Source organism: Salvia hispanica, chromosome 6 (assembly GCF_029641045.1).
Source record: "Salvia hispanica isolate PSC_SH4W2 chromosome 6, Shi_PSC_v1, whole genome shotgun sequence".
NCBI lineage: Eukaryota > Viridiplantae > Streptophyta > Magnoliopsida > Lamiales > Lamiaceae > Salvia > Salvia hispanica.
The window spans coordinates 16,823,505-16,837,919 of record NC_142697.1 but is presented as its reverse complement, the minus strand read 5'-3'; the positions used below and the strand labels follow the sequence as shown (position 1 = coordinate 16,837,919).

Sequence of the window (14,415 nt, the reverse complement as noted above, 5' to 3'; positions counted from 1 at the left end):
TGGACTTCAAATAATAGCGGGAGACGTATCGCATGACATCCTCGCCATTCTTGTTGATTGTTGCAATAGCATGAGTGCACGGAATCCCTGTTAGCTGCCACAGTCTGCAGGAGCATGTAAAATCGCGCATGTTCACAACATGTAAATTGCAATGTACTCCCTCCGTCCCATATAATTCATCCCAGTTTTCCATTTCCGTCCGTCCCACGTAATTTGTTCCATTTCACTTTTACCATTTTTGGCAGTGGATCCCATATTCACTAACTCATTCCTACTCACATTTTATTATAAAACTAATATATAAAGGTAGGACCCACATTCCACTAATTTTTTCAACCCACTTTTCATTACAATTCTTAAAACCCATGCCCGGTCAAAGTGACCCGAATTATCCAGGACGGGGGGAGTAACTCATAAATCACAAACAACACATCTACCTCTTGCACGCATGCATGTACGTCTCCCTGTCCATCAACTCCCACTACTGCATCAGTCTCTTCAACCTTAACCACAACAGCTGCGGGTTGTGCTCCTTCTGCACTACTACATGATGCAAATGCTTCCATCAAATTCTTACGAGTTGCCTCCTCTTCCCTCTTCCATTCCCGACGTTTGTCTTCTAAACTTTTAGTCAAATGCTCTTCAAACTCAACATCCCTAGGGTACCACTCAATCATCAATAATGGTGACACTGTTTTCTTAAGCTCATCCGGCTGTTGTCTCTTATTTTTTGGTTTAGGTTTGGGCACAATAATTGTTTTAGGTTTGTCAATCTCCTCAATCACCACTTTGGATTTTTTCCTATCTTTGACAAATTTTAGAAACTCCTCTGCTTCTTTCTTTCGCTTCTTAAGTAAGGCTGCCGCCGCCGTCATCTCGTCGACGTAAACGTGAACTAGCCTTGTGCTAGTAGTCGCAACTTCGAGAAAAGCGGCCAGATGTGGGTCGTCAATAATGAGCATCAACGGACCGTGTATGTCAACGCCCATACACTCAGCATTATACTTTGGATGAACGTAATAGAACTCGCAGACGGTTTTCCTATCATACCTCAACCTCAACACCATACTGGACAGATCTAATAGCTCGAATTGGTTAATATTGCAAAAGTCAACGAATGTCAAGTGACCCCCAAGATACTTCTTCTGTCCATTGATTTCGAAGAGTGAACCACCATGATGAAATGCAACGGAAAACCTCCCGAGATGCTCCTATGTTAGGGTTATTAGAAAATTAGGAAAATACCAAAAATTAAACCAACAAATGTCACACATAAAGTCTAAAATCAGAGTAGAACGCAACGAAATAAAAACAAATTCCCAAAACAAACAATTTTCGAAACCCTAAATTAAATCACACAATTGGTAGGTGGGCGATTTGTGAAATTTAAAATTGAACTTACTGTATTCTTCTTCCAACTCAGTATCGCGGATGTCCCATGTTTCTGGGTCTACGTCGATTACCTCCGGAGCGCGTCTAAGTGACGGTGGCGGAGACGGAGACGAAGACGACGGCGGTGCCGGTTGCTTTTTCCGCCGCGATGAACTACGGGAGGAGGATGCTCCAGAGGTACCAGTTCGTTTTTGTTTAGGCGGCATTGATGAAAATGGTGTCTGAACACCGCCGAAAATAGATAGAAATTGGAGTGGTGGAGTCGATTCAGATGAGAGAGCGCAAAACTCAAAGGACTGCAAGTGAAAGTGAATTGGAGGGAAGTGAAAAATAAGTGATTTAATTTTCACATTCTATCTAATATGTTTCAAATCAGGTACACACACACTATGTAGCGTGTGGGAAGCCAAACGTCGTCTGCCAAAATTCAAGAGAGAGAGAGGAGAGACATGACATTTCAATCACATCATTGGGCGGATGTCAGCCAAATTGCATGTTGCAGGTGCATGCAAAGGCGGTGTCAGTAAATAGGCGAAAATGCCCGTTAAGGGCTTAAGGGTGTTATTGTCCGAAAATACCTAATTTATGATTTTATATTTTGTTAAACTCCTATGATGAAATTTTTTTTTTATTAAGGATCAACAGTGCAACAAGCCGAAAAGTTAGGGCTCTTTTATACCGTTCACTCTTAATTTTTTAGGACAGTGGGAAACTAGGAATATGCAATTGAGTACTAAAAATAACATTAATAATTAATTCTACTAATAAATAAAATAAATTGTAACCCGAACCCCTAAGGCCTAAACCCCCAATCCCCAATTCACCACCTTCTTCCCTTCAATCTTCAACCCGCACTCCGCAACATTTCTGTGCGAAGCCGGAGTCACTCTCTCTCACACATTTGATTTGGAGGACGAAACATACTCGAACTCCTAATTCCTCCGGTAATCTCTCCCACTCGCTCTCCTTCTGATTAATGTTCCTATTTTACTGTGATATCGGTTTAGATTGAGTTGTGAGTTTGTCTGGTGCACTGGTTCTGATTTGTTGGTAAAGGCACAGGCACAGGATCTTGAATGTAGTTGAATTCGGATTTGGGGGGGGGGGGGTGGAAATTTACGTCTGATTTTGCCGTAACTGATGCATCGATGCATCCGTAGTCTGCTTTTGATGTATTTTCAATATTCATGTTACTAAGCGTAAGCTTATTTTAGGACTGCGTCACTGGTGAATTAGATATTGTTGAAGAGGAATAATTTAAGGATATTGAGGTTCAGAAGCTCATAGACTAGGATTCTTACTTACGATAATATCCACACAAGGATTTTACAGTTTTTGTCACTTTCGGCTTTCCTAAAGCTAAGCATTGAACAAAGGTTATTCAATCTCCTCTGTTTTGACTCACAGCTCCAATTGAAGCTAAAGCTACTCAAGCAGTAGCTGTTGTTGCTTCGCAACTTTTTTATGAATAATCCTCAATCAATCGCTTATATTAAATTCTGAATCCTAAGAATTGAAGACGTACTCTCTATCTGATAGATTTTTGCTGCTCGGTCCTAGTTAACCTATGTTAATATTATGATTAATTTGATACTATAACACATCATAACATAAGTTGTAGTCTTATACTTTTTTCTGTTTAGTTTAAGTGTAATACTTATATCTATGTCAGACAAATGCACTTTGTTTTCCTTCAGTTTTTGTAAACCATAACACTATAATGCAATTATTTTATAAACCGCATCTGTTTCTACTTTGTGCATTTGCCGAGATGTTTTTGGCATTTTGATCTGAACCACAGAATGATCGCCCCCTAGATGCTACTCTTTAAGAGAGCACAATTTTGTGCCCACCTAACCATTCCAATTCAATTTATAGTTGCTATTTGTTTTCCCTTATAATTTCTGTGTGTGAGTTGTGAACTCCTGAGATGTTAATGGATTGTCAGCCATGTATGGTTTTCGGAACCTTTTGACCTGCTTTATCTTTTTTTTTTTTTGGCCATAATTGGAGAATGCTTTAAAGCATTTTCTTTTGTTTGCTTCACTTGTATTTATAAACCAAGGGGAAATTTATTTTTCAGTTTGTTTGATAGTTTATAGCTTTTGTCTCCATGTGTCTCTTTGTGACAGATATTTGTATTTCTTTTTTTATCTTTGTTTAATAGTTAAAGGAAAATGATCATAGTTTGCCTTTCATTTTTTTCTGGTTTCTTCATTCTAGTGACTAGTTTGTTTGCAGTTGGAGCTACAGATACATATCTTGTTGCTGCAAGGCCACTGGTGATACCCACTTAATTGTTATACCAATCCATAAACCATGAAACTAGCTACTTTGTATCGTCTTGCTCGTGGCCACCCAGTCGTGTGTCGAAAAAACAACCTTTTGCAGTACCGCTGCTTTCAACTTGACTTTGTTCCAAGAGATCCCAAATCCAAGCCTAAGAAATACAAATACCCAGATGTCTATGAGCCATACGGACCTAGACCACCACCTTCAGACAAAATTGTTCAGCTTGCTGAAAAAATTGCGGCCCTGCCACTTGAAGAGCGAGTGAAAATAGGTCCGAATCTGCATCTCAAGGTAAGCCATCCCAAGCTGGTACCACTTGATGTTGAAGGAGTGGATGCGGGCAGCCAGGCCGGGGCACGTGCTGGATTGTCCAAGGCTGAGGCGAAGAAGGCGGAGAAAACCACATTTGATATCAAGTTAGAGAAATTCGACGCAGGTGCAAAACTAAAAGTGATAAAAGAGATCCGTTCCTTTACAGATCTGGGACTGAAGGAAGCTAAAGATTTGGTGGAAAAAACACCCGTTATACTGAAGCAGCAGGTAACAAAGGATGAGGCAAATAGCATTATAGAGAAAATCAAAGCGGTTGGTGGAGTTGCTGTGATGGAGTAGAGTAGTGCTCTGTGCTATGTATTCGAGTAAGTTCTTGTTTAATTTGTCTCGATATAATTTGTTTCGACTATAGGGATGGAATGTGATGACATCTACTAATTTTGAGTTATTGATCCCAATCAACCAGTGTTTGAAATAAATTTTTGCTACTCGTTTCGTCCAATATAATTTACCTCTTTTCATTTTGTTTCATCCCATAAAAATAGTCCACTTTTATTTTTGTCAACTTCTTTCTGTCTAATCAGGTGTGTCACATTCTCTACTAACAATACTCCAGTTACGTTTTCTTTCTATGTCTTACATACCAATCTTGCATTAAAACCCGTGCCGTCCTAAAAGTCTACGTGTCGGAGGGATATTAATTACTACCTTTTTTTCATCTATTGATTAAGTATGATGCAAGTTCAACTTCTGGTAACATATTGCCGTATCTTACCGATCACCATGATGAAACCCTCGTCTACCTGAATGCCAACGCCACTTCATTGTTAGATCTCTTCCCAGCATTGAAACAACATGGAAGATGCAAGAAAGTGGTCCACAATGCTACTCCATTTAACCTTAAACATACTTATCAATAAGTAACTATTTAATTTATTTGTGCATAAACCTATAACATTAGTATGATATCGGATTTGAAGACCGAAATAACTGATGCTACATATTGTACACCACAAATTAGCATTAGAAACTGTGTCAACCTTTTTACAATCACCATTCAAGCCAAGAACACAACAAACCAAGCCAGGCAAGATACACTTGATAAAAAAGGGGCTCCTCACATTGCCCAGAAAGCAAACTACCTAAGCACTACACAACCAAAAACTCGCCGTCTCCTACAACCACTTACAAAGCCTAACTACTGAAATCATTTTGTTCGAACTCAATCTCACTCTCACGAGTCATCAATCTTCAGGCTCTCCCTTGACGATTCATCATTCTCGGCTCCTTGAGATTTCTTTAGCTTGGCCACAAGTATCCACATGTTTGCAAGTTCGTTCTCTAGGTAGGCTTCTCTCTGTTTGGATTCTTCAACTTTCCTCTGTAATTCAACTTCGTGTTGATCTTTTTCTGCTAGTACAGCTTCCAACGAATGCTCTCTTTCGCGACTAACAGTCAATTCTTTCTTCATCTCCAAGGCTAAGACAGCTGGATCAGGTTTTTTGCTAAAACCATCCTTCCGGCCGTTCCTGTTGGGAATGGCAGTACGTCTCTGAGCTGGTACCTTCTTTTGTGCTTCCAGCTCGGCCGCTAATCTTCCATTGTGGTTCATGAGCTTGGCAACTTCTTCAGAAAGCGCCTTCAGCTCTACTGCTGCAGCTGATGCTAATCCCTTTGCATATGAACTCTCCTCTGCAAGTTTCTGGTTCCGTTGTTCTAGATCTTCCCTTGACGCTGTCAGTTCAGCTAATTTATTTTCTAGTTCTTCAATCCTACTTGCCTAAGAGATGTGAAAAAATAGCACAAGATTAGTATGGAGTATCTTATATTATATTAATTGATAGTTCAGGGAAGGCCGGAAGGGAAAAGAAAGATTGGAACCTGAGCTTGTAGAACCAACGTGCCATTTGAATCCCTCGGCACTGAATTTTCTCTACCAATTTGATATCCCATATGCAGGTTTCCGCTTTCAGAAAAGCCTTGCAAAGGACCGGTCAATGGGAATAAGTTTCTCTGTTCAACGACATCGGATAGCTGTTCTCTCAATGAGACAATAGTCTCTTTCAACTCTTCACACTCAGCAATCTGATTAAAACGAAAAAGGAAAGAAAAATATCTCTCACATTTCAATCAAATGATGTAAGACTGTCTTCTAAATATGATGGACCAGTTTAGCACCTTATGGTTCAGTTGATCTTGGATAACCCGATTGTCTGCAGTTTTGACCTGGAAACAAGTTGATGTGCATAAATTTTGGTGAAAACATCATAAAATGATTAACATAGTGAGTGTTTCGATTAAATCGACAGGGCAAATCCAGCTTCCTTATAATTACTACAGTCAAAGACTTTGAGAAATAGGGACCAGACCACTCCTATCCAAATAAATTAATAAATGCTGTAATATTCCCATAAAGAGGAGATTTGACTTCGTTTAGTTTGTATTATGACAAGCTAACTTTTTTCAGCAGTGTTGCAGATAGTTAGAGCTCACATATACAATTAATTACCTCAAGTTCAAGTGCCTTCTCATTTAACTGCGTCACCAAATCAGCTACTGACTGCAGTGTGAATTGTGAAATAATAGTTACTATACACACATGAGTTAAAGTACTACAGAAGTGTCTAAAATTGATAAAATCTTAAAATACCAGCGATTCCTCCAGTTTGTCCTGTCCAGCATAAGGAATGACGGAGTCAATTTGCTGCTGCAGTGAAGCAATCTGATTGCTTTTTTGGTGAAATTCTTCTTTTAAATTTCTTATCTCCGCCTGAAATAGAAAATATACCAGATATACTCTAGGATGGATGTCCAAAGTGAATTTTAAACATAATAATACAGGTTCAAGAAAGTTACATGGAGATGTTCATTCTTAGGATTTTGAGCAGCCTCCTCTGACAATCGTTTTAAGGCACTCATGTGCAGTCCCACTTCACCCGACAAAATTTTTTGCTGCTCACTCAGTAAGTCAATTTCATCCATAGTCTTCACAATGCCCTGATAAGAAGTATACAATGGAAAAGAAGGCAATCCAAAAGTTGATCAATGTCGCACCACATATAAAATTATAAAACAAATGAAGAGGATTGCAAGTTGACCGCACAATATCAGAGATATGAGCTGTTTTAAACTGTCATTAGAATTAAATAAGCAGAGTTCACAGAGAACAAACAACAGTTCTTTATGGCATACCAGTGAAGTCTCTTGCCCCAGATATGTATCATCAGGTTCAAACACTTCTTCAGTATGCTTCATATCAGATATTTGATCAACAGGAGTGTTATCTGAGGGTAAAGAATGTGAATGTCTGGCTTCCATGTGACTATTTGTGCTATCAGCTTGAGGTGTTGAAGGACTACTTGTTGACTTGACGCCACTTGACTTGTCGCTAGAGCTTGCCAAGGCTCCTATGCCACTATCACGTTTCTAGTGAGTAGTGATCCATGTACAAAGCAAGGTCAGTGACTCAGTCAAAAAGCAACATTTCTTATAAGTAAATGGTATCTCACACACCCGAGGTTTTAACCAACTAAGCAATCCAGTCTTCTTGGTCCTTTTCTCTTCTCTCAATTTTTCATCCACAGTCTCGGCACTACTATCAAGAGGAACATACGTATCCACACTTTCATCATCCAGGACAAGATCACGTCGTCTGTGTGGAAGATAAGCCAGCTGTAACATCAAAACAAAGGAACACTTTATCATGGAATGACATAAGTTCTAATCACCCACCCACATTCCCAGATGATGGAAAGAAAGGAATGCGGAAGGTACATAAAACCTCTTCTTCTCCAAAGGAATGTCTTCTTCTTGGTCCTGATCGTTGAGAAAATTTAGGTGATTGGGAAGTTTTGGTAGATACAAGAATCAATTTAGTCAGCCTTTGTATTCTGCTCATTAATGCAGCTTTAGCTTCTTCTTCTTGTTCCAGTCTTGACTGCAATCGCACTTGACCATCTTCTAGCTGTAGGGGCCAAACCACCATAACATGTAGCCATCAGTCGATATAACAAAAATATTCTGTAAAACTAAGATTATTCCTGATCAACCTTGGGCATAGAGAATCACCTTTTGTTTCAGAAGCATAATATCACCTTCTGCACTGTCTTTTATTTGTGGAACTGTGATTATGCCTCTTTTCAGTTGTTCCAGTTCTTCCTTCAAACAGCGGATTTCGTATTGGTACTTCTTAATTAATGATTTCTCATCGATTATCTGCACGATCACAGGATTGCTTCAATGGGACAATTTTAAAAAGGTGTTACAATGTGATATCTATACTGAACATACCTTGTTTTGCGCTGCTTGAATTTCAATATGTTTTGCTCGATGCGCAAACTTCAATGTGTTATGTGTCTCCTCAGAATTGCTTGACGAGGGAGTAATATTGCAAATCAGCTGAATCGAACATGTGTAAGATGAGACTATTTTTTTTCTTCTGACAGAACCAATTAAAAGTGGTCGCCAGATTAATTTAGCTAAATCTTTGCAGTCCAGAAGATTACACCCTTCAAATTAGAACAACAAGACATCTATTGCTACTTTGCTAGAATCATTAAGATAGACAAAACAGATATCAATTTACAACAGATATACAGGCTTGAACTCTTACAGATACACGTCCTTGGCCACTGAGTGAGGACTGGAGAAGCCTCGTCAATTTGGAGTCTCTATAAGGGACATGCATTGATTTCCCATCCGTTAATTTTGAGATAACCTATTGCAGCCACAGATTGCATCATCACGAACAAACATTATATTTTGATTACACAAACAAATCACAAAGGATTAAATCTACAAAAGGTTAAAATGATTGGCAATGCAAAAACTCCGGCCACCAGATTTAAGCATGTGTATCTTCATCCCATTTGTGTCAAGGAGTGTGTACCGGTTGGTGTCAGGAATAGTGTGTGCACGAGAATGATAAGTTTGTCTAGGGACAATATAAAAGAATAATCACAAAGATCTAGGACTTACAGTTCCAAGAGTTAACAAGCTCTTGTTGATGTATGAACCCTCTTTTCTACGCAAGCCTGTTGTTTCGGCCTTTGAGCTCTCAGAACCAGCTAAATCAATCAGGTTCTGCCAATATAATTTAGAAAGGAAGAGTTACTGAAACAATTAATACCATAAGGACAGAACAGTTCAGTAAAATCTTCGTACAATCTTTTTAGGGAAGTAGATGAAGGAAAAACAAATACCAATTGTGACAAGGTAACAGCCTCGCCTTCTGAGTATTCACCACAAGGGCTACTTTCTATAGTCTGCAAAGCAAACAATTTTATCATACTGCCAGTAGAATCATGGAACGGATGAGAGGAAAAGACCACTAAAATTTGCATTTAAGAAATTTAAGCTTAGCAAATAACTGAATACCAGTGTGAAGATTGTATGACTTCTACTGCTTTGCAAATTGAAATTTGTTGAACCCACATGTCTGTGCTCTGCAGAATGGAACAAGAAACACAACTTTTTGACATAAATTAAAATGTTACTTACTTCATAATTCCACCAGATTGAAACATGAATCTTTTATCATTAGCAATCATAATATAGCTAACTTCAGCATAACCACAGATAGAGAAGGCCTAGGGTATCATGACAAACTAAGAAATACAATAAAGTGAATCCAGCCCTCAGTCCATTATGAGGTGCTAAAATTTTTTTATCTTATATTGAAGCATTTGAAAATGGAAGTGACCAAACAGGATGTTGGTCTTCAGTTAAAATAGTATGGCACACAAAACAAAAGAACCTTGCATCCCTTAGCATAAATTAATAACCAGGGAACCTACATGTGAAAGAAGAGATTCGTTAAATAGAGCATGCGCTATGCCACATCAAAGATGCCAAGTGTTACCTTCTCCTGCTGCAATAAGGGATAGAGCATGTGCTGGGGATAATATAACTTCCTCCTTAACTCCTTCAACAAAGGTTCCCTACAACCAATCGGGCAAATTTTCTAGAAATTAGTAAAATATCAGTAGACAGAAATCATGAATTGTTACTGACATGAAATCATAAATTCAGATATGTCCTTGTCATAATAGGGTTATTGGTCTTTGGATAAACTATTGAGACTGAATAGTGAACTTGGTGGTCAAGTTCAGATTCATTTCCAATTTGGTTCTTCTAAAAGGAGAAGTAGATAACTTGAAGTAAAATAAGTCACGAGCTTATTATATCAGAAAATGAATTCACAAATCACAGAACATAATTCGTCAAATATACTAAAGGAGATCTCCCAATTTAAAATGAGTGAAAATATTACCTGTGCATCTTCTCTAATTCTCAAATTTTGTCCCGCAGGGTTCAGCAAATCATTAACAACCTAATAATATAAAGGCATTAAACAGAACCCTAAGGAAGTGGACTAGTTTTAAATGGAAACTAAAGAAATATAAATCACACACATACACACACACACACACAATAGTACCACTGTACCAAAAGTATCTACTTGCAATAGAAAAGAGAAAAGTATGATAGAAAATGCTAGGCATCACCGCATCAGGGGCACACAAGTTCCAGTATTACTACTTACAGTATGGACAAAAGCCAGTAGCAAAGCTTTCTTGAGAGCCCAACAAACTCACATGGTCACACACATCTTAGGGTTGATAGAAGCCAAGAAACAAAGGAAATGATAAAATTGTTTCTTATAACTGATTTAGTTGAAATAACAGGGAAGATTGGGAAGCCATAGGCTGCACATACGGCAAAGTTTTAGAAGGATAACAAGGTGTGTTCAAAGGAGACTATTGAACCCATAAGTGTAATTGTTGGCTGAAAACGGTGGATCCTAGATATTTTTCTGACATCTTATACCAGACCATTTTATTCTAGATATTTGCTTCAAAACAAACACTTGCATGATAGTAGTAAGATTAGGTACAGCAAACAGTGTTCATGAATCCAGGAAGCTGAAGATTGATTAGAATCATACCTCATTGTAGATTTCCAAATATGAAACACGAAGGAGAAATTCCCGAGTTGGAGTCTGCGGATGTCACAAGACAATGCAACCAATAACATCGGAACATAATACAGAAGAAAGCAATACCACCAAGTAAGTTTTGATACCTCTTGAATAATGCTGAAAGCGTCTTTTACAGCCAAAGGGATGATACCAGGAGACCTTTGATCACCCTATAGAATAACATTATCTAATTCTTAGTTTCTGATGTAAGTGCAGCAAAGAGATGGTGAGGTTTTCACATGAGAGCACCTGATGCAAATGTGATACGGCCAAGTATGCAATATGAGAAACATTAAGCTTACTATCAAGACACATTAATTAACATAGGCCATACATCTAACACAAACCCTTTACACTTCCATGTGGCTACTATGTAAAGATGTTACATACATGTGAAAACGGATGTGTGAGGAAGTAATATGGCTGGATATCAAGTTGAATTCACTTCTAGCCAGCCTTGTGCTTGATTATTAATATTGAAAATCTGGTTTTATGAAGACATGTAACCTAATAGTACCATCAATTTAGGAAGCACAGGAATAACTAGAAGGTACCAAGAAAAATCAAATAGAACTTTCTAACTTTAACAAGTTAAACTGTAGACAAACTTAATGCAAGCCAGAAGAAATTTCCTTACATGCATGGTATGAGTCTTTCCACTGCTAGTGACCCCATAAGCAAACATAGTACCTGTAATTGAAGAAAATGAAAAAGATGAAATGGCTACCATTAAGAAGATCGGGTCAGTATAGGAAACAACAAAAAAGTCTACTGTTATCTTTCTCATGAAAGATAATAACTATTCTTTTACTATGTAAAGAGTAAGTAAGGACATTTTAGCATGTAAATAAATTACTATGTGTCATGGTTACAGTTGTATCCTCATAAATTTAGTCAAGCAAGTATAAACCCTCAGCAATAAATAAACAACCACCAATAAAACACTATATTTTCAAGTTCTATTGTCCTTACATGCCGGATCACTTCTTTTAAGGTCAGCATCTTCCTTATGATGAATAATTTAGTTGCAAGTTTTAAACAAGAAGGTCCTATCCAAGTCAAAGCAAACAGAAGATCATGTAACTAAAAACTAAAAGATATCAACCAGACAAAAACATACCGTTGATTCCTTCCATTGCACCATTAACAACATGCTGTGCAGCAACATCATATACATGCCTCGTTGTGGTGGTTGGACCAAATACTCGATCTGGAAATCATTATACATAGTGAAACAGAAGAAATTTAATGTCTGTTCAGACTTTAGGGGGTAAGAAACAGATGCTTCACAGATTATCAGTGGTTGAAGTTTAATGTATAATCAGACTTGTTGAGGACAAAAAAAATATTACTACTAATATACTAGAGTTCATGAGATATCCTAACAAAACTATTCTCCACCTCCAAAAAGAAGAAAACTTAGTCCGGAATTGTGTAATGAATATAGAATCAGTGCAATAATTCAACTCTAGATATTACCATATGCGTAAGCAATTGATGGATTATGCTCGTTCCTCACAATAGTTTCCCCATCTGCATACCACGCAATCTCCTCTCCTTGTCGGATTTCCCTCGGACTACACAAGTAGAAACTCAGAAATTCACCATGGGATCATACTAAAGCCAAAGCTGATGTCTTCAATTTCGCAAACATAGCTTTCATTAATATACCTGAGTGGTCGAAACCGCACTGTGACTGTAACATTCTCTTTAGACCTCTCAACATCCAAAACACTTTCAGAGTATGTATACTGAGGTTTACTTCGTGCAGATGACGATGCCGGCGAACTCAGGCAGTCTATGGAAGGCTCCGGAAACTGGCGAGATGATGATGTCGTCGACGACGCGGAAGAATTGTTATTGGCTGTAGCTCTTTGACTAGGTTTTTTCAGTGTCAATCCTTGTCTATAAGCCATTTCTTTACCTTTAAAATGAAAACAACCGAATCAAATCAACGCACCGATTCGTAAAGGCTTTGAACAAGAGCAACGTAAAAGCAGAAATAAACAGAAGAAAGTTTCCCCAAAATTCAACGAATAAAATTATTCAAAGCCAGAACGCACAATGCAGCTCAGCTGAAGAGAAATTTCAGAATACCTAATAAAATCAGTAACTCCTCTTCAGCTCAGCACAAGACATTGGTACAATTAAACAGAAAACAGATGTCAATTTATACTCGAATGCAGAATATCCAAATCGAGAGAAAATTAAATAAATATCCAGATCTTTTCAAAAGATCAGGTGAGTTCTAAGGAAGCATCATCATTATCGTTATCAACAATAAAGAATATTTCACATCTCTCTCTCTCTTCCCCTCCGTGTGCGTGCGCGCGTGAGAGAGAAAACCACCGAAAAAATAAACGGAAAATAGAAAGCTTATTGATAAATTTTGATTTAATGCTTGCCTTGGAAGCGATGCTCTTTGGTTAAAGGCAGGATGCTAGTGGTGAAGCAGTTGAACTTCTGTACTCAATTTGGTCAATTAATAATTTTTTTTTTAATTTGGAGAAGAGAGTTCATATGCAGATTATAAAAAACTGGAAAAAACAAGGTCGGAGAGAGAGTGTGTGTTTTTGAGTTTTACCGAGAAAGGAGAGACAGAATGAGGGCACACCACTACACTTCGTGACCCAAAATGCCGTGCCAGTTGTGTCTACAAATGTATTTATACCTATACCCATGTATTTAGATTTATGAATATGCATAAGTTGTAAAATGGGTATTTAAATTACACTAATTGCGATTTAAAGAGCAAACATTATTTTTCTTTTGAAATTAAATTAGTTCAATACAAATTAATTACAAGATTTATGAGCTTTACTAATTAGTTCAATACAAATGAATACACTATTTATTAGCTCTACTTTGTTTGGTGGTTTCAATGCTTTGATCTATGATTTGGGTTCTTTTATTATACAAATTCTTGTATTTTCTTGCATTTATTCGACATTCTTCATTGGATTTTTTGGGATTTAATTAGCTTTTCAGTGGTTGTGATTTTTTTATTTCTTGGACTTTCTAATTTCCATTTTTGATTTCTTGGACTTTATGAAATTTTATCTGCTCTATGATTCTTAGTCTCTTTTAGGGGGGTTGAATTGAATGTTGAAAATAGCCATAATTGAAGTTTAGTTTCAAGAACAACATAATCATATTGTTCAATTTTGCTTGATTTTATATAGAAATAACAATTGCGAAATTAAGGAACACAAATAGTATCTCTGAAATTAATGGCAGAAGAAGTTATCAACCAAGAGATGGGTGGTTATGAAGAATCCAAGGTTGTTTTTTCAAAAGTTTATTTCTACACTAACGTGTCTTTAGGCAATGTTTATGGGTCATGGGAGAGGAATTTTAGAAGTTTATTAATAGTAAATCGCTTTTCCTTGGTCGAAATTTAATTTTAAATTATCTCATGCTTATATTTTTATCTTATCTAATAGTAAATCATAGAACACCTAAAATTGCTATTTCAACTG

At 37.5% G+C, this 14,415-nt stretch overlaps 1 protein-coding gene and 1 pseudogene across 6 annotated transcripts; one reads left to right on the top strand and one right to left on the bottom strand.

Annotated features, from left to right (window-relative positions):
* Window positions 1–2,178: 2,178 nt before the first annotated feature.
* On the top strand, window positions 2,179–4,445 carry LOC125203660 (uncharacterized; annotated as a pseudogene). 3 transcript variants are annotated; one of them, XR_016132435.1, is made up of 2 exons: window positions 2,179–2,336; window positions 3,634–4,445. The product of XR_016132435.1 is annotated as an uncharacterized LOC125203660, transcript variant X1 (transcript). The 3 variants fall into 3 exon arrangements; XR_016132437.1 differs by having other exon boundaries at window positions 2,183–2,336; window positions 3,646–4,445; XR_016132436.1 differs by having other exon boundaries at window positions 2,184–2,336; window positions 3,623–4,445.
* A 515-nt stretch (window positions 4,446–4,960) lies between these two features.
* Window positions 4,961–13,600, bottom strand: LOC125205367 (P-loop containing nucleoside triphosphate hydrolases superfamily protein). 3 transcript variants are annotated; one of them, XM_089061147.1, is made up of 25 exons: window positions 13,521–13,555; window positions 13,342–13,399; window positions 12,608–12,860; window positions 12,416–12,513; window positions 12,057–12,146; window positions 11,574–11,626; window positions 11,041–11,106; window positions 10,904–10,957; window positions 10,229–10,288; window positions 9,818–9,896; window positions 9,334–9,401; window positions 9,159–9,221; window positions 8,935–9,039; window positions 8,570–8,674; window positions 8,248–8,355; window positions 8,026–8,172; window positions 7,739–7,921; window positions 7,471–7,629; window positions 7,150–7,383; window positions 6,814–6,954; window positions 6,608–6,727; window positions 6,467–6,517; window positions 6,136–6,183; window positions 5,839–6,042; window positions 4,961–5,737 (listed from the first exon to the last, which is right to left on the bottom strand). In XM_089061147.1, the coding sequence occupies exons 3-25, from the start codon at window positions 12,850–12,852 to the stop codon at window positions 5,192–5,194; spliced, it is 3,027 nt and encodes a 1,008-aa protein (XP_088917273.1). In that variant the 5' UTR covers window positions 12,853–12,860; window positions 13,342–13,399; window positions 13,521–13,555; the 3' UTR covers window positions 4,961–5,191. The 3 variants fall into 3 exon arrangements, with proteins under 3 accessions (XP_088917273.1, XP_047960210.2, XP_047960208.2); XM_048104253.2 differs by lacking the exon at window positions 13,342–13,399 and having other exon boundaries at window positions 13,521–13,600; XM_048104251.2 differs by lacking the exons at window positions 13,342–13,399; window positions 13,521–13,555 and adding an exon at window positions 13,034–13,294.
* Between the last annotated feature and the right edge of the window lie 815 nt (window positions 13,601–14,415).